The following is a 21,853-nucleotide window of genomic DNA, read 5'->3' on the forward strand; positions in this document are numbered from 1 at the left end:
GTTCCTGCTTGTAGGGAACATGTTCAGAAAGGTCAGGAAACTCTAGGATTGTTTCTCCCTCTGAAGAGAACTTCATGTGTCCTCTCAGTTTAGAAAGCAAATCTCATCCCAGTAAATTTACCAGAATGGTGTCACAACAGGAAGGCATGCTTTTCTGAGAATGGTCCAAGAGTTATCTGGACTGGTTCAGACAAGAAAATTCTCTGAACTTGACTTGAAACCCCCATCATGGAAATATTTTCTTCACTGCAAGAGATGTGTTGATTTATTAGCATGGGGTTTAAAATGAGTAAGATGGCTTTGGTATCTACCAATACGACACATGACTGCCCATTAATCTCTTGGTCTTAGTTTCCCCATATTTAATTAAGGTATTTTATTGAAGTAATTTACTGGTGAATCCTTCAGAGCTCCATTAGTGTTGATTACTGTCGCAAAAGTCAAACCCTTGGGAATTTATTATAGTGGGGAAACAGTCTAGGCCAAAAAGGGTAGGTCCATTAGAGGACTTACACAGACAATCATTTTGCCAACTGCCTGTTTACAACGCTGGCAAACACCTCAAGGCACAGGGTTTCTCTCTTTAGGACCTCTCAATTTTGAGTTGTAATATGTACAAGGAGGGCCTCTTGGTCTTTGTTCTTGTAGTTGTTGTAGCTATAAAGACATGAGCTTATTAGCTTGTTGATTCTTTTCTTTCAGCATTTAACTTTTTTTCTCTTTTAATTCATTTCTGATTTGTTCTAAAGTTCTCTCAAAATGTTCAACTATGGTAACCAATTCAACCATATCAGTGACTTTCTTCCCAATCTTATGTTTTTTAATCAAGTCACCAAAGCTCTGGTTCGAACCCATTAATGAATAAGGCCAGAAGAGCCATTTCAGCTCCAGCAGGAAATACTCTCTCTTCTATATTTTAAGACCAGAATGCTTAACAAATGAGATTTCCAATCTAGCCCTGTAAGCAGAAACTGATCCATCTTTTTCCTGTTTATATGACTGAATAATGGACTAGTCAATCTTTTGTGGGAGGACAATGGAGATAGCTTCTAAAAGTTTTTCAGTGGTTTTTCTGGAATCTTAGGGGCCATCCCTACAAGTAGCTCTTGATGGGTCAGCAATACTTTCCTCAGGCTTATCTCATCCTGCTTTAGTCATCCATGTATGTGTTTCCCCAGGTCCTAATATCATGTGTATAAACTGATACAAATCAGAAAGTCCACAGTCATAGGCTTCTAGGAAAATTCTAAATTCCTTAGCAAATTTTTGTGACTTTTCCTTGGCTTTGGAAATTCTTTTGCTATGGCTCCAAGTTCAGTTTTTGATGGAGTAAAAGTACTTATAAGAGACAACCCTAGCTGTTCTGAGAACCTAACTTTGTAAGGCATCAGCCTAACTTCCCTTCCCCTCATTATCCTCAGGGTGAAAGGGTAATTGAGCAAAAAGATTAATAGGTTCAGAGCAAGAAGAGAATTGACCAAATGGGTTAGTGGATTCGGAATAATGAGGTCGAAGAGGATAAGAGGAGGAACTGCCCAGAGTCACACCAGTCACCATGTGATTCTTTTTATTTTCATCGTCAATTTATTGCTTAAGCTTTTCATTTGTTTTATTTGCCTTTAGTAAAGAGTGTTTTAGAGAGGCCAATTTTGGAATGAGTCAGTCTTTCAAAAGCCTCTTAATACCAATAAAAAATGCATTCAGTTGTTTCTGAGGTGCTTGGGATCCCTTCTTCTCTGATGTGCCACATAAATAAACCATCTTATCTAAATGAAAACTCCTTCACTGTGGCCATCATCACTTTAAATCAACTCTGTTAAAGTGTACCCATTTCTCTAGAAAGGTATAGGTTTGGGGTCCAGGATTTCTCAACATAAAATGTGCTGGTGTCCCAGACTCCTTAGATGCAGACAAACCCATAATAACTTGTCCTTCTAAAACTTACCCACCTGAGGCCTCCAACTTGACCCAGCCCAGTTCAACCTGTCAAACACCCAGTTCGACCTTTGGATCCAACAGAAATAAAATTACTCAAATAAACTCAGAGAGCTCAGGACGCAAATTATGAAGCTCAAAATCCAAGAGGGAGTTACCCATCACCTTCAGATGCAGAGAGAAATCAGTGAGAACATAATGGGCTCAGTGGGTACCTTTTGCCTGGTGTCTCAATGCTCCTGAGGGCCATGGGGTTGGTCTCCTTTGAACCTCAACTCTGACACCAAACTTAAAAAAAAATTTGAGGCACAATTTGGTTCTGGAGAAATAAACCACATTTATTGGAAAAATGTGGAAGCAAAATAAATTATTTGACTGATTTGCAACTACAAAATTGCCCCCTTTTAAAGTACCTTGTTAGAAAGTCTCTAGTCATATAATCATGTTAGCTGGCTGCCTATGATTGACTGGGGTTAAGTTTTAGTTCTAAGATAAGCATTTATCAGAAATGATCCAAGCTAAGTTTCACTTATGTTTGCAATTCAAGCAAGATTAAGGCTATTTATAAGGCCTTTGTCTTTGTTTGCTCATAAATTTTTCAGGCCTAGTCTTCATTTAATTTTGCTTTTACACTACTATAAGCACAGATTTCCTAATATATCTTTCCATCATTCACTGTATAGAGATAAGGACTCTATCACTGTCAAATTGTGTTATTTCATATCCCAAATGATATTTCGTATCTCTAGGTCCATCAAAGATTTATGAAATGTTCTAAATCGTTAAGAAGTCAAGAGTGCCTAGTGCACGAGATTAATAATGATTCATGTATCATTATCAATTCAGATCTGAACTTGAAATGAACTCTTTCAAAGTTGCCACCTATAACTCATCTCTTTCTTCTCAAAACTACATAAAGCAGAACAGCTTTTAGATTTTGAGATGGTCATCTTAATTCATTATCCCCCTTCTGCTGAAGTTTTAAATAAGAGTAAATAAGAAGTAAAAATGTTCCAACAGATTCTAAATCTAAACACAAAGTGGAGTTTGGTTTATATGCTGCAAACGTTAACCTGAAAATGAAGAAGTACGCACAGAAATGAAAAGCATAAATATTCAGAAATGCAAATGATACGTACATAGTCATTCACTAACACTGGAGATTCAGTATCAGGACTTCCAGCCAGAGAGCTTTCAGGAGTTTCCTGAGCAGATTTAACTTCTTTGTCTTTAGGCACTACGGTTGCAATTTCAGTTAAAGGTAACGGCAAAGGGTTAGGTTGTTTAGATGAATCAGTAACAGTAAGTGAGTCCTTACTGGCAGCACTATTTAAAGGTTGCTCATTTTCCAAGATATTGAGGTAAGAGGGTTTCACTGGAGACTTATCTTGGTCATCTGTCATCAAAAGAAAGTCTTAACATCAGTGTAATGCCATAGTTGTTACATTTCACTCTCTATTACACTAAATGATGATAATATGCATGAATGAGAATAATCAAAACATTTAAAACACAAAAGAAGGCTGCCTGGTTAGCTCAGTTGGTAAGAGCACAGTATTGTAACACCAAAGTCAAGGGTTCATATCCTCTTACTGGCCAACTGCTCAAAAGAAAAAACCCCACAAGAGAAAAAGGAACTACAAATTTTCCTTATCGATTCCTTATCAATGGTTCCCAAATTTATTTAGTCAGATTCATAGATTCACCTGGGACATTTTAAATATTATACTCCTGAAATCTACCCAATTTCTAACAAATTAGGATTTTCAGGAGTGAGGCCCAGGAATGGGTATTTTTTTCTCTTTTAAATCCCCTACATTTGTATCTAAAGACACTACTTGCAGATTTTCTGTGCCGGTCAATATTTTTCAACTTTTCTTTAACAGCTGTTTGTGGAAACAAAGCCCTCTATGTTTTCTACAAAGGATTTATGGGGAGAATTAAGATTGCATCAGGTCCAAAGTACCTTCAAACTTAAGTAGCTAGGAATTTACATTTTTTTAGTTTTTAAGCACATAAAGGGCACTTAAGAAAATCTTAAAATTTAACACTTATTTAGATTTCTTACCTTTAGTAGTCGGTTCTTGTTCGGATGGGACATTTTTGCTTTCTGTTGTTTTTTCAAAGTCATGTTGTAGAACCTACAAGGAGAAACCTGTTTTAATAGTATGACCTAAAATACATGGTCACTATAAAGAAGATAGTTACTATCGTGTGGTTTTTGTCCAACCCAAGAACTTCATACAAATAGAATTTAAAAATAACTTCTAAAAGTGTTTCAAGAAAGCTTTGGTTGCAATTTCAAGATGGCTAAGAAAAAAGGTTTCCTTTTCTTTTTAAACAACCACAGAATAGAGAATTGAAATAAAACAGATCCCACTATCATTATTTTTTTCAGATTGTCTTAAGTAAAACTAAAAGACACCGATATGTAGACATTAAGTGAGCGGGAGAGGAACTGAGCACAAGAAGAGAAAGATGAACCAAGTTAAATACCTTTAGCAGGGAGGTAATAAAAACTGAGATTCACCTCATAACTGGAAGTATGAGATCAGATCTAAGAAAGAGTATAGTGATGGGGCAGAAGCTGGTGATGGTTGTTTAGAACTGTTTAAGGAAAATGTGGACAACTAAGTTCCCTCCCCCAACCACAACAGAAAATGGGAGGTTATATTTTAGAGAAATTGAACTAGTAAGCCTCAGACCTGGGGGCCACTGCGGGTAGGGGTGAGGTACATAAGGCATGGATGAGGACACAATAAAGTGTGACACTGCAAACAGAAGGATTTAGTGCAAGTCTGTGTAATGGTGGTACCCTCAGCCTCATTCCCACACCTAGCTCCAGAATACCAGCAGCCATGCATATATACCCCCAAGCAGGAAGAGACTGGAGAACCCTTCTTGGGAGAAGCTAAACCAACCCAAAGAAAACACCAATAGAGGGGCCGGCCTGTGGCTCACTCAGGAGAGTGCGGTGCTGATAACACCAAGGCCACGGGTTCGGATCCTATATAGGGATGGCCGGTTAGCTCTATGGCTGAGCGTGGTGCTAACACCACCAAGTCAAGGGTTAAGATCCCCTTACCGGTCATCTTTTAAAAAGAAAAAAGAAAACACCAATAGATACATTTGGGAGAGTTTCCATCAAAAAGTTCAGTGACTACACAAATGCCTTAGGGTGATACCCAAAAGAACCCCAACCAGCTTTTTGGTATATCTTTATATACCAAAAATATAATATAATATTGTTTCTTTCTTTAATATAAACAACCAAAGGTTCAGCAGACATTTGGAGAAAGCCTCCAGGTGGATAAGAGAAGATATGGCTTCCATGAAATAACGGCACTACAAAAACATAACAATGAAAAGAAAAAGTGTTTAGAAATTAAAAATGTAACATGAAATAAAAATAATTTTGTACAAGAGGTAAAGGAAATCTCTTAGAAAGTAAAACAAAAAGATAAACCAACTGGAAAATTTTAAAAAGACAGGAGAAAAATCAGAAGATCAACCCATGAGAACTAATAACATCTGGTAGTATTAATTCCAGACCAATATTAAACACAGACCTAGATGGTATAGCCAACTACACACCTAGGCTCTATGGAATAGCCACATCATACATGTGGTCTTAACCCAAACACTGTTATGCAGCATATGACTGTATATACTATATTTTTCCTATACATACATACCTATGACAAAGTTTAACTTATAAATTAAGCAGAGTAATAGATTGACAACAATAACTAATAATAAAATTGAAAAATTTTAACAATATACCAGCATTACTCTTGCACTTTGGGGCCATTATTAATTACAATAAAAGTTACTTGAATATAAGACTGCAATACCACAACAGCTGATCTGATAACCAAGACAGCTAAAAGTGACTAAACAAGTGCAGATATACTGGACAAGGGGATGCTTTACTGGGCGGGTTGGTACAAGATTTTATCATGCTGCTCAAATGTGCCCAATTTAAAACTTATGAATAGTTTATTTCTGGAATTTACCATTTTATATTTTTGGACCATTTTACTCCATTTTATATTTTTGGCTGACTGCAGATAACTGAAACCATGAAAAGCAAAACTGCAGGTAAGGGGGTACTACCATCACGCAAAAGATGAGAACTAAGAAAGGCAATGAACTTCTCAGCAGCAACACTGGAAACTAGACAAAGCAGTGCCTTCAAGATCTGAGGAAAAACATTTTCAACATGGAAGAATTAAGATTTTTCTCAGACATATAAAGTCTAAAAATATTTATTTTTTATATGTCCTTTTTCAGAGAATTACTGGAATTTGTGTTCCACTAAAATTATGCAATAAATAAAGAAAGACAAAGACTGGATTCCAGAAACAGAGATCTGATAAAGAAAAAGGACAAGAAAGATTCCCAAGCTGGTCTATTCAGCAGATCTAAAGAACAGAGAAATCTAGAATGGAGCAGGGACAGGGAATGTTCCAGGAACGAGGTTTTAAAAAAAAAGGTGACAAATTTAGTTCATGTAGAAAATTCTACTGGGAGATGTATACTGGTATTGGAGGGTATAGCAAAGACTTGGGTATATTTAATTTTCAAAAAAAATTAAGTAAAAAATTGAGGCAATTAATTAGATTCAGGAGAAAAATGTACAAAAGGCTAAGCAACAAAATATTTACTTGACTCAGCAGTCAGTAATATTTATACAGTTTGGTTAAATCTAAATATTTGGTTAAACATAAATTTAACCAAAAGAGAGAGACACACACACACATATTCAGAAAAATCAAAGTAAACAGCAGAAAAAAATTGTTCAAAGTATTGCTTCTGGGGCAGGATGAAGTGGAGATAGGAAATGGAACGATTTTATTTTTGTTACATACTATTTCCATATAACTAGGAGAAAAACTTAAAGACTAATTAAAAACCCAGATCTTCTAAAGTAATCTCACAGTTTTTAAAACTTGTTATATAAAGTGCTTTTAAAGTTAAACATTTTCAATCCAGACACCAAAAAAATAAAATAAAGTTAAACGTTCCTGAATATAAAACAAACTACTGTTTCAGATTTTGAAAAGCATATTAAAGGGCTTCTATTCATGAAAATGAAGTGGAGGCAAGAAACGGAGCCTGCCAGGGATCCTAGCCTGGAGCCTAGGGTAGCCCCCTCAGCCAAGAAGCAGGCAAGAAACAGAGCACACCTGGGGTCCTAGGGTAGAGTCAAGGGCAGCCCCCTCCACTGGAAAGCAAGAAACAAAACCCCTGGGGTCCAAGGCTGGAGCTGAGGACAGCATCCCCTGCCTGGAAGCAGGCAAGGAGAAACCTAAAAACACCACTTCCATGCGGGTAGTCCACCACAGCCACCACAACAGCTGCCACCACAGCCACGGCTGCTGCAAAAATGGCTCAATGCCACAACAGCAGCCACGGCCACCATGCAGGTAGCCCTCCAGACACTCAACTGCAGTGACACAAGAAGAGTGACCAGTGGAGACTAGAAAAAGAGGATGTCTCTCTCCTCAAAGCCCACTTCAGCATAATAGAAGAAGGAACTGCTCTACCATGTCCCTGCTTTATTTCTGATTTTAATATGTTCATCCTCTCTCTTTTTTCTTGGTCAGTGTAGATAAAGGTTTGCAAATTTTGTTGATCTTTTTCAAGAAACAACTTTGTTTTGTTGATTTTTCTCTATTGTTAATTCCCTATTCCATATATCTCTGTTGTAATCTTTGTTATTTCCTACTTATATTTTGCTTTGGGTTTAGTTTGCTCTTCTATTTTTTTAAGATAGAAGTTTATATTACTGACTTGAGATTTTTCTTATTTCTAATATAGGTGTTTACAAGTATAAATTTTCCTCTAAGCAATGCATGAGCCCTGCATCCTATAAATTTTGATATTGTGCTGACTTTTATCTTAAACTACTCTCTATTTTCCCTGTGATTTTTCTTTTTACCCATTGTTTACTTAGGAGAGTGTTGTTTAATTTCTATAAATTTGTTAATTTTCTAAATTTCCTTTTGTTATTTTGGTCAGAGAATACACTTTCCATATCTTTGTCTTTTTAAATGTATTAAGACTTGTTGTGGGGCCAAAAATAAAATAAAAAGAAATAAATTTTAAAAATATATATGTTTCAGCACATATACACACCTCCATTATGTATGCTGATTTATTTATGAATAATATACATACTATGGTATCCATTTATTATGCATATAATAATATATAAATAGAAAGTTTTAAAGAAAAAAGTTTAAATATAGAAAAAAAGAAAATGAGAATGGGGAAGCTGTAAATTTTGACATCTTTCAGTAGGATCTGTTCTCGGTAATTAAAATAAGACTGACAGAAGGTGTGTCGGTGTACACTGGAATACCTGATTATGTTCAGTTTCTTCTATAGTTTCGTTGTTAGCCTGAAGTGAAGTCTGGACATCTACAGGGCCTTCTTCAAATTCTTCTATTTCTTCATCCTCATTCTCATCTTCTCCACTTCCATAATTAGTTAAAGCCTGTGTTTCAGCTTTAGACAAACCTAAGGTGATTAATACATAATTTTTAGTAATTTTCAGCATTTAATCTTAACAATAGCAACCACTTATTGCATTCCTGCATGGCCCAGGTGCCTTACATATAATATCAGACATCTTCAAAACAGTAAGCTCTAGAAAAATGTGGTGCAGAAAGGCCAGGTAGTTTAGTCAGTCACACTGGAATTCAAAACCAAAGTTCTCTGACACTTAATTCGATACTAGTAACATTCCACCTAACTGTTTCAATAACTAACTTTTAAAGAACTAGTGTGCAAAGTACATAGCCTTTAAACTTACTAATAGACACTGGACATCCTTCACTTTCTTCCTCTTCCTCTTGATCAGAAACATCAGATCTTACATTTTTGGAACCTTTACCATCATACACCTCAGATGTTTGAGTCTGTTTAACTGTTTCAGTCTCATCCTTGTCCTAGACACAAATACATTTGAATAATTAATTCCTTAAAGTACATTTTATAGGTATATAGTAAATCTATCATAAAAATTAATAAGGTCATTATCTACTAAAAAATACAAAGAAATCATTTTTGATAGTCTAGTTTTGTTTTCAAAAGAAGAAAAAGGATTGTCAGAAGAAAGAACAATTGCTATACTCTGCTCTCAAACATTAAAAACTTAAAATTTTGTAATATTTTGTTTCAAAAGCATTATTCTTAGGTAAAAATTAAATAGCACACACTTTGTCTTCATCAATCTCTCCAGCAGGTGAGCCATGATCCCCTTCAAGAATGCTTTCGGCCTATAAGCAAATCAATTAAACAAAATTTAGCAATACACTTAGATACTCAGTAAACTAATAAATGATGCATTTTTTGACCATCATCCAAAGAGCTGAATGCATTCTTAGAAATATAAATTCAATTCTTTTATTTAAATCTCTTAAATTAACAAAACAAAAAGCAACACTGGAGGGTCTTCAAAAAGTTCACGGAAAGATTCATATTATCTTCTTATCACATTTTTCCACAAACTTTTTGAGGTTGCCTGTTATAAGTGTAATCTTGAGTTTACTAAGTCAAAAACAAAAACCTTGATTCCCTTCTCCTATCTCAATCTTCCCAATTTCATTAAGTGGTACCTCAATCACCCAGATACACAAGTGAGAAAATGAGGAGCCAGCATTTGCTTACTTTCATTATTCACTTCTAAACTATTAGAATGCCTTATTGATTCAATTATCAAAATGTACCTGTTGGTGCACAATAATCTAAGACATTAGAATATCATTTCTTACCTGGACCACTGTAAAAGCCTCACAACTGGTCTACCTGCTTCCATCTCTACTCTCCTACAATCCCTGTTCATATAGCATCCAGACAAACCTTTTTAAACTGTACATAAGATTATATCATTCCTTCATTTCAAAATTTCCCATGGGTTTCTATCATACTTAGAATAAAAGGTTCTTAACACTGTTTCCAAGGCCCCAGAATTTCACCTTACCTACCTCTGTGAGCTCATCTCTTATAGTTCACTTTAATATGTTCCTGCCTCCCTGGGTTTGTCTCTCTGTTCTCCAAACTACTCAATCCTGCCTTAGAGTCTTTAAACTTAGTTTTCTATGCAGGATTGCTCTTCCCTTTCATCTTCATTATGAACTCCTTGTCTTTCATGTCTTAGTTCATATTTCACCCCTCAAAGAGCCTCATGAGACTACCTATCTAAAGTAGATTGAAAGGAGACTGTCTTCCGATCATATATTATGGTATGTTGTATTATTGTCAAATCATATATTACGGTATTATGCTGTTTTATTTTCCTCATGCTCTTGGTAATGGCTGCAATTATCTGAAATTATTTATAGCTAGAGTATAAACATCATGAAAAGTGTGTAATACCTGACTCTGTCTACTTTAGATTCTAAAGAAGAATGGCTCTCTCTTTCTGTTTGGGACTTGATTTGGTATTCCACTCACGATCAGAAGGTAAAGAAAAGGGTGCAGCCTACTGGTATGCCTCAAGTTGAGGGGAAACAAACTCATCCAATTTCACATGTGACCAAGACTAATTTGACAGGGTAGAAGAAATTATAGGGATGTGAAATCAAAGCCTCAACTAATAAACAAACATGTGTGCTGGCTGGGAGTGACCTCTGGGTGATTATATTCTTGGAGAATCTATGGGGATTGGCAACAGCCACGACAGGCCGCTGGCCAAGGACCGGTTTCCAGTCTTCGTCTCCCTTTTGGAGACCTAAATAAATGAAAATACTGTGAACGGGATATCTGACAATATACATTTAGCATCAATTCCTGTCTTCATTCCTGATCTTTAGCCACTGCTGTTGTGCCTGAGATTCAGTATGTGGCTAGCATATATACTGATTTATAATCTGATTAACTAATATCACTTAACCTTTTGCTGAGGTCAAATATGATTAATAATGATCAAAAACTATATTTACGTGATAATTATAACTGCCCCTAAAATCAAAATGAATGTTATTTACCTCTTTGGTATAAGACTGTATCACCCCCGCTGCTTCTATTTTCCTTTTGCATCTCTGTTTAACAGTTATACTATTATTATCCAAATCTTGCATGAGCTTAAAGAAAGCCAATTCATTAAACAACACTTCAGATATCTCTACAAGAAGATCTTCTCCACAGTCTTTCAGTTTTCTGCCAGCAAATTTTGCCAGTGAATCCTGTTCAAATATAAACCAAATAATTTTAAGATGACAGTATACTTCAATTGTGGATAGAGCAATACAAATTATTAAAAAGTTTAAATTAAATGCTTACCTAGAGAAAAACAAATGTATTACTTTTAAGTACTAAAAACTTAAAACTAATGATGAATACTACTGAGGAAAAACAGGTTAATATTACTAAAGAATATTACTATTATTACTAAGGAATCTTCCTAGTCCTGTTTAAACAGTATACACAAGGGGAGGAAAATAGCATATAGTCATCCATTAGTCCCTTCTTTATATAATTGCCAGGCCCAAATAAATAAGATAGGGGATTCCTAATCCCAAAAAAGTTTCCAGACAGCACAGGGAATACATATATACTACTGTAATAAAGCCTAAGTGCTATAAGAGGAAAGTACAAGGTCTTTTAAAAACAGTACCATTACAGCACTTTTAAAGTTTCCCCCTTAAAGCCAACCAGTCATTCTAATTTAAATTTTTCTTCAGAATCAGTTTAAAATTAAACTTTAGCTCTATTCAAACTGAAACGCAGCATCATCAAATGAACAAGTCTGCTATGTTCTACACACTCTTTATAAAACCACTTTTTTTTCTTTCTTCCTAAAAAATATGGACTATGCTATTTTATTTATTTAATTTTTTTCTATTTTACTTCTCAAAATACATTGTACTCGATTTTCATGCCCCTTTACCCATTCCTCTCCACCCCTCCCCCCGACTATGCTATTTTAAAAACTATGTTCAATGCCCCTACTGCCCCCAAAAGACTACCTTATTTAGTACAATCATGAAAAGAAGTATATATGCTGAGTGCATTTTGAAAAAAATTCTCAAACAGGATTCAGAAGGAAAAAAGTAGAAGAGAGTAATCTAAGCTCTAGCTCATGAAAACTTTTCAATACTCTGGACAACATTTAATGTAAATTAACTTTAATTGTTCATGAATGCCCCCTTGCAAAAAAAAATCAGGAATGAAGGGAAAGAAAAGCAGTCAAATTTTTAGACTTAGAAAAAAATCTTATTTCCAAATTAATGCTTTGGAATCTCCCCACAATTATAATAGTAGGCAAAACTGAGGAAGAGATGCATGATCTTGATAAGAAGTGTTTAAAGTATAAATAATTTCTCTTTCAAGTTGATTCTATCACGGAGTTATTTTTTTCTGTAGGAATAAACTAGCAAAATATATAAAAATTCATTTATCTAACAGTTATCCTAAACATTTTTAATACTTCAGATATTTTTACATGATCTTTTCCACAGTCTTTCAGTTTTCCTCCAGCAAATTTTGCCAGTGAATACTATTTAAAGGATTCCTACAATCTACAACACCATAGATGTCTTATATTCCTTATAAATTATGTGTTAGTTCTATTAGATTAAATAGGGCCAGGACAATTTAGAAACTATTACTGAATTTATGTTAGTCTTAATATTAACAAAATGGAAAATTACAGTAATAAATTTGCATCAAGCCCAGGGTTTTAAAAAAGTTAACAGACAAAGTATTTATTTAGATAATTCTGTATCTAAAACCAGTTTAAAACAAAGGAGTAGGAAGCAAGGCAAAGTTTCACAGGTAAATTTTCTAATAAATATGAAAAGAAAATTGTAATTTCTAATTTGGAGTAACAATACATATCACTGAACTATCCCAACAGAAAAATATTCAGGTTAATTTAATGGTAAAAATGTTTATTATATGGAGCAAATAAGATATCCTTACTTAACACAGGGTTTGTCAATCTTGACACTACTGACATTTGGGGCTGGATAATTCTTTGTTGTGGCAAACTGTCCTGCACATTGTAGGATGTTCAAGCAGCATGCCTGGCCTCTACCCACTAGATGCCAGTACCTGCCCTCCCCTCTTCCCTTCCTACCTCCTTCTACCCTACCTGCTATAACAAACAAAATGTCTGTAGACACTGCTAAATGTCTCCTGGGAGGCAAAATCTCCCCTAGTTGAGAACCATCACCTTAACATAATTTAAGGTTACCGTTACAGCCTAAAAAATCTCTACAACTGGTATCTGGTTTCTGGCTTCCAATATTTCCTAGATTAGTCAAAAATTATTTTAGAAAAAATCACAGAATACTTCTAAACATTTCAATACTGGGTAGGAGAAAAGTCAAACCAATAAAATTTGGGACAGGCCTTAGAGATAATCGATATAAATGAAGATACAGACAGGTCCCAGTACAATTTTTTTAAAGCCAAGGAAAAGAGTAGCCTTAAAAAGTATTAAAACATCATCCCAAATGAATGCTAGAATGGTGGACAGAAGGCACCTAAATAAATTGTGTATGCCAGAGAATGGAGGGGAAAAAAAATCCTAACCAGATGGTACATATTGGTGAGGCATATAAGTATAAACTGTTACCTGTAATATACTTCCAAGTTGTTTATGAAAGAACTTTACAAACTCTTTGCTCTCATCATTTTGCTGGGTAAGGGTCAAAACCATGCGTCTTACTGCAGTTAGAAGTTGAGAAGAGCATACTTCATCCATGTGTTCCTGAGAAAAAATCCTAGTTGGTTAGGATATATACTTACCTATTGTTTAAAAAATATTATCCACATGATATGCAATTTTAATTTTCTTGAATAGATGCTTCTCAATTTTCAGATATACATATATATTGAAATATTTATTCCTAAGAACAGCCAAACTCTCATCCTACTCACACTGAGGTTTTGGCAATTTTGACCCACCACAGCTAATAATAATGGCCAGTAAAAAAAACTGGCTGATCCAATGCTTTTCATTACTTCCCTTCTGTTCCTTAAAAACTACCCATGCCATAGTTTCCATTTTGCCTATCTTCCTGTTTGCAGTTGAGTTACTTTTCAATACTCGTATAACCATATTCACCTTCTACCCAATTTCCTCTCTATTATCTTTAAACTCAGGGTTTCTCAGCCTTGGTACTACTGACATACTATGCACTGTAGAATGTCTAGCACCACTGGATACCAGTAGCACCCCCTCCACCCCCCAGTCCTGACAACTAAAATAGTCTCTAGATATTACGGGATGTCTTGAGGGTCAACATCATCCCCTAACTTTCTTAACAAGCCACTGCAGGAAAGTCTTTTCCTAATCTTCCTTTAGAAGCATGTGTGAGCTACAAAATAACCCAAATCATGGTTAACTTTCTGAGGTGAGTCCCTATCTATACAAAGTAATCTGAAGGTTCTAATCCAGTTTCTGTTACTAAATTCATTTAAGCAGATCCTATAACCTTTTCTCAGGTCAATTCTATGTTTTACTGACTAAACAAATCTGTTAAATGAGATGTTCAAACCAGATGATGTCTAGGGTCCCTTCTTATTAAGTTCATTAAAAAAAAAAAATTCATGTGTCAGGGCAAGCAATAAAAAAGACAATAGTCTCTGTCTTCAAAGGGACAAATACTAGTAGAGGAGTCAGAAACAAAAATAATCACTAATAGCTCTGTGCTGTTTAGCAGTTGATACTTTTTTAACTGCAAAGACTTTCATCACATAACAGGAGCTAGCTCACAGGTGATATCACTTGCCTGAATAAAGTGCTATAAGGAGCTGTGATAGCTAGCATATTAGAGGCAACAATAAATATCTCTAAAAAAGTTAATATTTCAGCCAGGAAGAAAAAAGTGAAGGTGTTTTACATTTTGGATAGAGGGGACAACTTGTACAAAGGGCCAATATGTGAAAAAGTTAACAGCAGGGACAGGAAATGCTGAGTAATTTGAAGTGAGTGTACCTACACAGAAAGCAAGACATTAAGCTGGAAAAGTATGCCAGATCCAGTAGTGAAGCCTCTTGAAAGCTAAGGAGTTTGCATATGATCCTGCTTAGTAAACATTCACTTCATATCTATTATGATAGAAAGTCTAGGCAAAAGATAAGAATATAAATTAAGGTTATGCTACCAGAGAGCAGAAAGTAAAATTGACTGCTTTTAGGGGAAGAATTGATTTTTGACTCACTGGTAGCAGATGAATAAGAAAGTCAAAAAATCTAGCTTAGTTGACTGGGTTTGATGCTGAGATTAACAAGAGTTCTATAATCCTAAAAAAAAGGAGTCAAGATCTGAAGTAAAATGAGACATAATAACTAAATATAGATAAAATCAGATCATACTCATTTTGTTGGTCTCAGAAGCTTTCTGAAATGCTAAATGTAATAAGGAAATCCTTATTTAATGATATCACTTAAATCAGGGCTAACAGCTGAAACAAAGGGGATTAGTTTTAAGGAAGTGGACAAGATTAGTTTTGTAGTTTAAGTAATTCTAGCAATTCTAGTAGCTCTTAACAGGTTAATATGAGTACCTACCTGTTAAATGAAGTGTCAGAAGACTTTAGCCAGCTAAAATATCATTAATATTTCCTAATATCTTAGACACTTAAGATAGATTATTACTTTCAAAAAAATTATTCCAATTCTTTTAAGTTCATGACTTTCTAAAAATTTTATAAACTCTCAAAGTGATTTATATTTTGCCCAAGAATTAAATGTTTTTATATCTAATAAATTCTGAACAAAGAGCTATATACCAATTCATTTAACTCTGCCATCAAATCAGATACAAAAAAGTAAATGCAATAAATTTCCTAACTGAAGACTGTATTCCCTAAGCATAAAGCTAAATCATTTAGAGTTTTTGTTCTTTAGAAAATAATTGTATATATCAAATAAATGTTCCTAAAAATATACCTAATTTAATTTTAAAAGATATGTTTACAAGTATTTATTGTATTACTCATGACAGAATAAAAACACAGAAGAAAAAAGGCAACACTTCATGCCTAAGATAAAAGCAAACAATAACTTAGATAATTTAAGTCAATTCACTTGAGGTAATGGTTTCAAATTCTTAAATAAATACCTATCTATAAGAATATTTTCTTACAATTTATACAACTATAAACACATATATTCCTTTTTGGGAGGTGAATATATATATTTACAAATAGGAGATAAATTCACAGAACAATTGGTAAAACTGATGTATTTATGTCTTATCTCTTCACGTTCCCTTTACCCAGTCTCTGAAGTCCTTTTAAGTACTAAGATGTTATTTTAGTGGGGAGATACATGCAAAAAATTATGATCCTTTGTCATAAGTCCTATAGTGAAGGCATGAACCAAGTATCCAGAAACAGTGAAGAGAAGGAAAAATTCTGCCTATAAAGACATGCAGTAACATTTGGACTGGCTCCTGAAGAATAAGATTAATTGACAGAGAATGGAGTGAAGGGCATATACTAAGGGCAATGTGCCTTTTTACAAAATGTCAACACACAAGTTATGGGGGAAGACACAGTTAAGAGGTTAGGACCAGCCTTCAAAATGTTTTATGAATAATGATGAATCTGATCTTTACCCTACAGGCCAGTTATTTCCAAACAATACTTTATAAAGTCTAAAGAGCTTGATTAGTTTGAAAACCACAGTTGAGATCTGAGGGTCCACTTACTTATTCATTCATTCGATAAGTATTTACTGAGTGCCTAGTAAGGCACCATTCTTTGACAGTGACCAAAACAGATAAACAAATCTGACATTATGGAGCTTACACTTTAGTAGGGGGAGACAGACATCTCACCCCAGTTAGACTAGCTATTATTGAAAAGATAGAGAATAACAAATGCTGGCAAGGATGCAAAGAAAGGGGAACACTCCTACATTACTGGTGGGACCCAAGAAGGGTCACAAGTAGAGCCACAGGAAAGAGGTGAGAGACCACAGATTTGCATCCCCATGGCCCAACCCAGGAGAGACAACTACTTGCGCAACCCATGTGACTGCCATGACCTGGAGAGAGATATATGCAGGGCCCTGGAGCCCTCAGAGAGTACAGAAACCCAAAACAGCCAAATAGAGTTCAGTAGAAAAGTCCCAGTCACTACCAACCCATTCCCCAACCAGGGGAAGTAAAGACCCAGGAGGAGCCACCAATAGTAGGAATGAAAGGTTAGAAGAGGAAGCAAACAGAGACAGTAAGACCATTTAGGAGCTGTTGCAATTGCCCAGGAAAAGGCTGTTTCTATATATTTACTTGGAATATTTTGGGCAGAGTCAGATGACCCTATCTTTCCTCTTGGCTAAAAAGTCAGACACTCAGCTGTGTCTTCAGAGAGAGCAGTTTCTACAATTACTTTCTTGAAGATCTCTCTTCTCTTAAAATATTCCAGAGCAATTACTTTTCACTGAAGGAAGAAATATCAGCGTATGGAAGCAACTCCCTGTTCTCAACGTCTTACAAAGAAATTAAAATGCAAGTCAGTTGTAAGAAATGATCCCAATGACAACGTATTTTGCAGTTTCCCATATCTGAATGAAAACACTTTTAGTTTTTAAAATGTCCATTTTAAATTAGAATGTAAAGAGTACCATCTCAGAAAAAAGTCCTGTCTTCACATTTCATTTCTTACGTACTTCTTTTTCTGCCCTATTCAATGTTCTTAAACACAATTAAAGTACTGCTTGCCAGTCTCACATTCTCACTGTTCGTAGGAATATAAATTGGTTAACTTTTCTAAAGGACAATTTAGCACAATGTCTCAAAAGCTTTAAAAATATTCATGACCTTTGAGCTAGAAATTCTGAGGATTATTTCTAAAGAAATAATAGTGGATACATTTTTAAATTTAGCTAAATCACTGAAGTGCTTATAACAGTGAAAAAGAAACTACAATAAACATAAATGTTTAACAACAGGGACTAGTAAAATAATTAATAAAAATTCTATTCTATGAGTACTCAACCCTCATAGGAGCAATCAACATAACTACTGGCAGTCCTTCTTGGTCAACTCTGGTTCTTCCTTTTATGCACAACTTCTAAATGCTGGATCTCCTGGTCCTGCACCCTAGTTCTAGGCTCCTTTCTATTCTCATATATAGCACCGTGGCTTTAGGTAACATCATCTTTATGCTATAAACTACCCTATTAGCTGTGTCTGGCATTAGCTGAATAGCCAAATGACAACTTGACCTCTCTATATGGTTCTCTAACAAGAAGTTCAAATTTAAAATCCAAAATAAAACTCTTTGACCTCCCTCTTCTCCCAAGTCTTGTCTCAGTAAATCCTACTTCCTTCAGGCCAGTTTTCTCTTATCTCCCAACACCCTAACCATTAATAGTACCTTGTCGATTCCCAAAACACATCCCAATCATCTATTCCTACCCGTCTCCATCACCATCACCTCTGTCTAAGTCACTATCATTTCTCATCTGATCTCACTGCACTCCTAACCCTCTATATATCAATTCTCCAGAAACAAACCAGTTTTATTTCTATCATTTAAAATCTTCTAGGACTTGCCTTCAAATGTCAGAAAAAGTCCAAACTTCTAATTACGGCCTATAATGCTCTATATAACTAGCCTGTGCCTCCCTCAACTTAATCTCATGCAAATTTCCTCCAACCACACAGGCCTTCCAAACATGTCAAGCTAATTCCCACCTTAAGGCCTTTTTACTCTGTCTGGAATGATCTTGGTTTAAGCTGGCTCCTTATCTGCACCTCTGCTTAAATGTTCCCTCTTAAGAAGCTTCCCCTACCATCCAGTCTAAAGTAGACACCATCGTATCACCAAATTCTAAATCTCTGCATGGCACATATCACTACCTGATATACATTTACTTATATGTTTTTTATTTTCTTCTGATATTTTAGTCTGTCTTCCCATCCTAGCACATAAGCTCCATGAGAGCAAAGGCCTTGACTTGTTCACCACAATGTCCACAAAACCTGGCATAAAGTAGGCATTCTATAAATATTTTTGAATAAATGAATATTGCGTAACCACTAAAAAATACACACTCAAAAAATGATCCAGAAAGATGTTTATGGTTTCATAAGTAAAAAAGCAGAATGCACATATACATGTACAAAACTACAGAAAGGTTCACAAAACGTTGGTAGGGCTATCTCTGGGTGATAAAATCATGGATGATTTTCAGTTTTTTTCTTTTGTTTACCTGTATTTTCAGAATTTATTATAAACCCAGAACTTTTGTATGAATTAAAAAACAAAACACATAAAGTTTACTTGTTTTAAAAAAAAAGTATTGCTTACCTTCAAAAAAGGAATCACTTCTTTCATAATTGCTTTAATTTGCCGATCCAGCTGTTGAGTATCAATTCTAGGACATGGGATGGTAGAAACTCCACTTATAGGTTGTTGTGAACTATGACTTTCAATAATGGGAGTTTCTATTTTTAAAAAGAAAATATTTTAGCAAAACAAAGCCTATGATGTGCATTTATGCAAAATTTTAAAGAAATTTATTAAATTGATGATTTTCTGCTAAAATAATACAAAGAAATATCTGTGTAGTTTTAGCACCCCGAACAATTAAAAGAAAGCAGTAATAAAACCACACTTATATATCAGGTATGGCTTTTAATTTTTTATATGAAACTACTACTATTACTTCTCATCAATCCAAAAACACACCTAAATTATTAACTGTAGTAGTGGCAGGAGCACCATCTTCATCCTCAATAATCCTGCAGGTGCATCTCATATTTGAGTTACTTTCAGCCCCAGTCTTCATACGCTCATATTCCCTCATTCGGGCTAATGCTTGATCTAAGTGAATCACAGTGTTACCTGCATTTGGAATAAAAATATTTGTAGAATACATAAAAGCAAACTGTTTTATGTGTTCCTCAAAATGTATTAATAAAAAAATTCCATCTGAAACAAGAAAAATTAGCTTTAACAAGTTCCAGACACTATACTAGCTGGGCACTCCATATACATCATATTTATTCACTTAAATCTTAAAATAACCCTATATAAAGTAGACAGCACTCTCATTTTCAGAGAACTGAACTTGACCAAGGTTTCACAGCCCGTTAAATGTAAAAACAGGGATTTGAACTTTGATTCTGAAGCCCATATTTATTTCACTACATCATCTTGTTTCATTTAAACATTTCAAAGAAAACAAATTCTAAAATGTCGTGCACATTCTTATGAAAACAATCAACCTAACATGAGCAAATAAAGTAAGGAAAAGGCCAATTAATGAGATTTCCTAACTTACTCTCACACAAATTTACGCTAACCACATAAGTTTCCTCCAACCTATTTCCACTTCAACAAAGATAGTCATGAAGAGTTTTGAGAAAAAAAATCAGAAATGAAATAAAATTGGTAGGACTCAAAGTCACTCAGAAAGAGAGGGACAACCTAGGGGGAAGTGGGTTGGCCAAAGAGTAATTTTTCTCTATAATGGGATAAGTATTCACTCAGATGGGAGCTAGGGCTTAGAGTCCTTGATGATCAGGATAAACCAAAAGACTTATTTTGTCAAGGCTTGAACCTTTTCTTTGTAGTGAAAAATGCCTTTGAAATCATTTAAATAATCTTCTCATCATATGAACAAACAGTAGAATAATGAAACATTAGATTATTTCACCAAAAGTGCCCTAGAGGACTGAATACTCGAGTATCTTTCAATAGGCCACAGCCTAGAAAATGTATCAGGTACCTATACAGTTTTCTTTTCCCTAATCTCCTTTCTAACTCTAGGACTCGAGTTTATTCCCTTTTCAAGTTATGCAATCCTCTAAGCCTCTTTTGTTTTACTGCTGATTTTTTTTTAAAAAAGTGTCATGACTTTGGGTTACCTAGGGTTTATCAATACAGGTTATTTATGCTAAGAAATTTGAGTTCTTATTTGAAATTATGAAGTTAAATTTTTTATTGAAAATGTGATTGAATGAGTCCTAAATTTCTCACATTAAGTAAATGCATGACCTTAAAGAATGACCTTCCCTTAAGGAAAAGTAAATTAACATTTTCTGAACTCCTTTAAGTATTATTTATGCTCCTTTTCACAAGAAAACAGCAAGGTAGATAAGATACCCATTTCTTTACAATATGCAGTCAGATGATTCACCCAATGTCAAAGATAATTAACAGAAGATTCTTAAATTTAGACTGATGGATACTTAAGTCCATCTTCTTTCAACCACATCTTCCCTTTCTAGACTTTTGCTTTCTCATCAATGCAATTCAAAGACTGTATTAAATCAACTTAAAGTCATGTTCTAAGACCATAAAAAATTCTGCTTACCTAGATCATCTGTTGCAAAAGGCTCAAAATTTGAAGATACAGACATGACACTAGTGTTATCAGCATCATTTTGCTCACTTATTTTATGTGTTTCTCTTTCAAAGTTTTTCTCAAAAGTTTCCTAAGTTATAGTAAAACAAACAAAAATCACTAATATTTCTTTTAAAAATTTTATGATAAATATTAAAGATCTAAGGGAAACTAAGTATTTGCATAAAACTATATACACGTAAAAGAGATAGATATTCATAAGTTACACGAGCATGCCATCCAAACAAGATATAAGCAGTTATGAAAGGTCGAATAGAGTCACAGAGAACACTAAAATATTAAATAACTGTGGAGAACATTTGACATTATGTAGCTGAAAATACATAGAACCAGCTACTGATTAAATTCTAAATTGGCAGTTAACATTTTAAATTATTCTTACATCTTTAGGGACATCTCCTATCTCCAAACTCTAACAATGTCTAGTACCTTACTATACCTGGTTGTCTCATATCAGAAGAAAACCATAACAGCACCATTCTTTTTAAAAAATCAACTTTATTGAAATATTACTTACATTTGTCATGCACCCATTTTAACTGCAGTTTGATGAGTTATGACAAATGTATACACT

At 34.7% G+C, this 21,853-nt stretch overlaps 1 protein-coding gene across 21 annotated transcripts in view; it reads right to left on the reverse strand.

The window, feature by feature from the left end:
• The window catches only part of PCM1 (pericentriolar material 1), a 92,452-nt gene that overhangs the window by 11,188 nt on the left and 59,411 nt on the right, over positions 1-21,853 (reverse strand). For 20 of the 21 annotated variants that reach the window (XM_063077392.1, XM_063077389.1, XM_063077390.1 and 17 more), the window contains 10 exons: positions 21,229-21,349; positions 19,599-19,754; positions 19,218-19,354; positions 13,526-13,660; positions 10,932-11,129; positions 9,162-9,221; positions 8,756-8,891; positions 8,303-8,460; positions 4,004-4,076; positions 3,075-3,331 (listed from right to left, as the gene is read on the reverse strand). In XM_063077392.1, coding sequence (XP_062933462.1) covers positions 3,075-3,331; positions 4,004-4,076; positions 8,303-8,460; positions 8,756-8,891; positions 9,162-9,221; positions 10,932-11,129; positions 13,526-13,660; positions 19,218-19,354; positions 19,599-19,754; positions 21,229-21,349 — 1,431 coding nt within the window. The remainder of the gene's footprint in view (positions 1-3,074; positions 3,332-4,003; positions 4,077-8,302; positions 8,461-8,755; positions 8,892-9,161; positions 9,222-10,931; positions 11,130-13,525; positions 13,661-19,217; positions 19,355-19,598; positions 19,755-21,228; positions 21,350-21,853) is intronic. The other variant, XM_063077397.1, reaches the window with a different exon arrangement.

Source organism: Cynocephalus volans, chromosome 13 (genome assembly GCF_027409185.1).
Source record: "Cynocephalus volans isolate mCynVol1 chromosome 13, mCynVol1.pri, whole genome shotgun sequence".
NCBI lineage: Eukaryota > Metazoa > Chordata > Mammalia > Dermoptera > Cynocephalidae > Cynocephalus > Cynocephalus volans.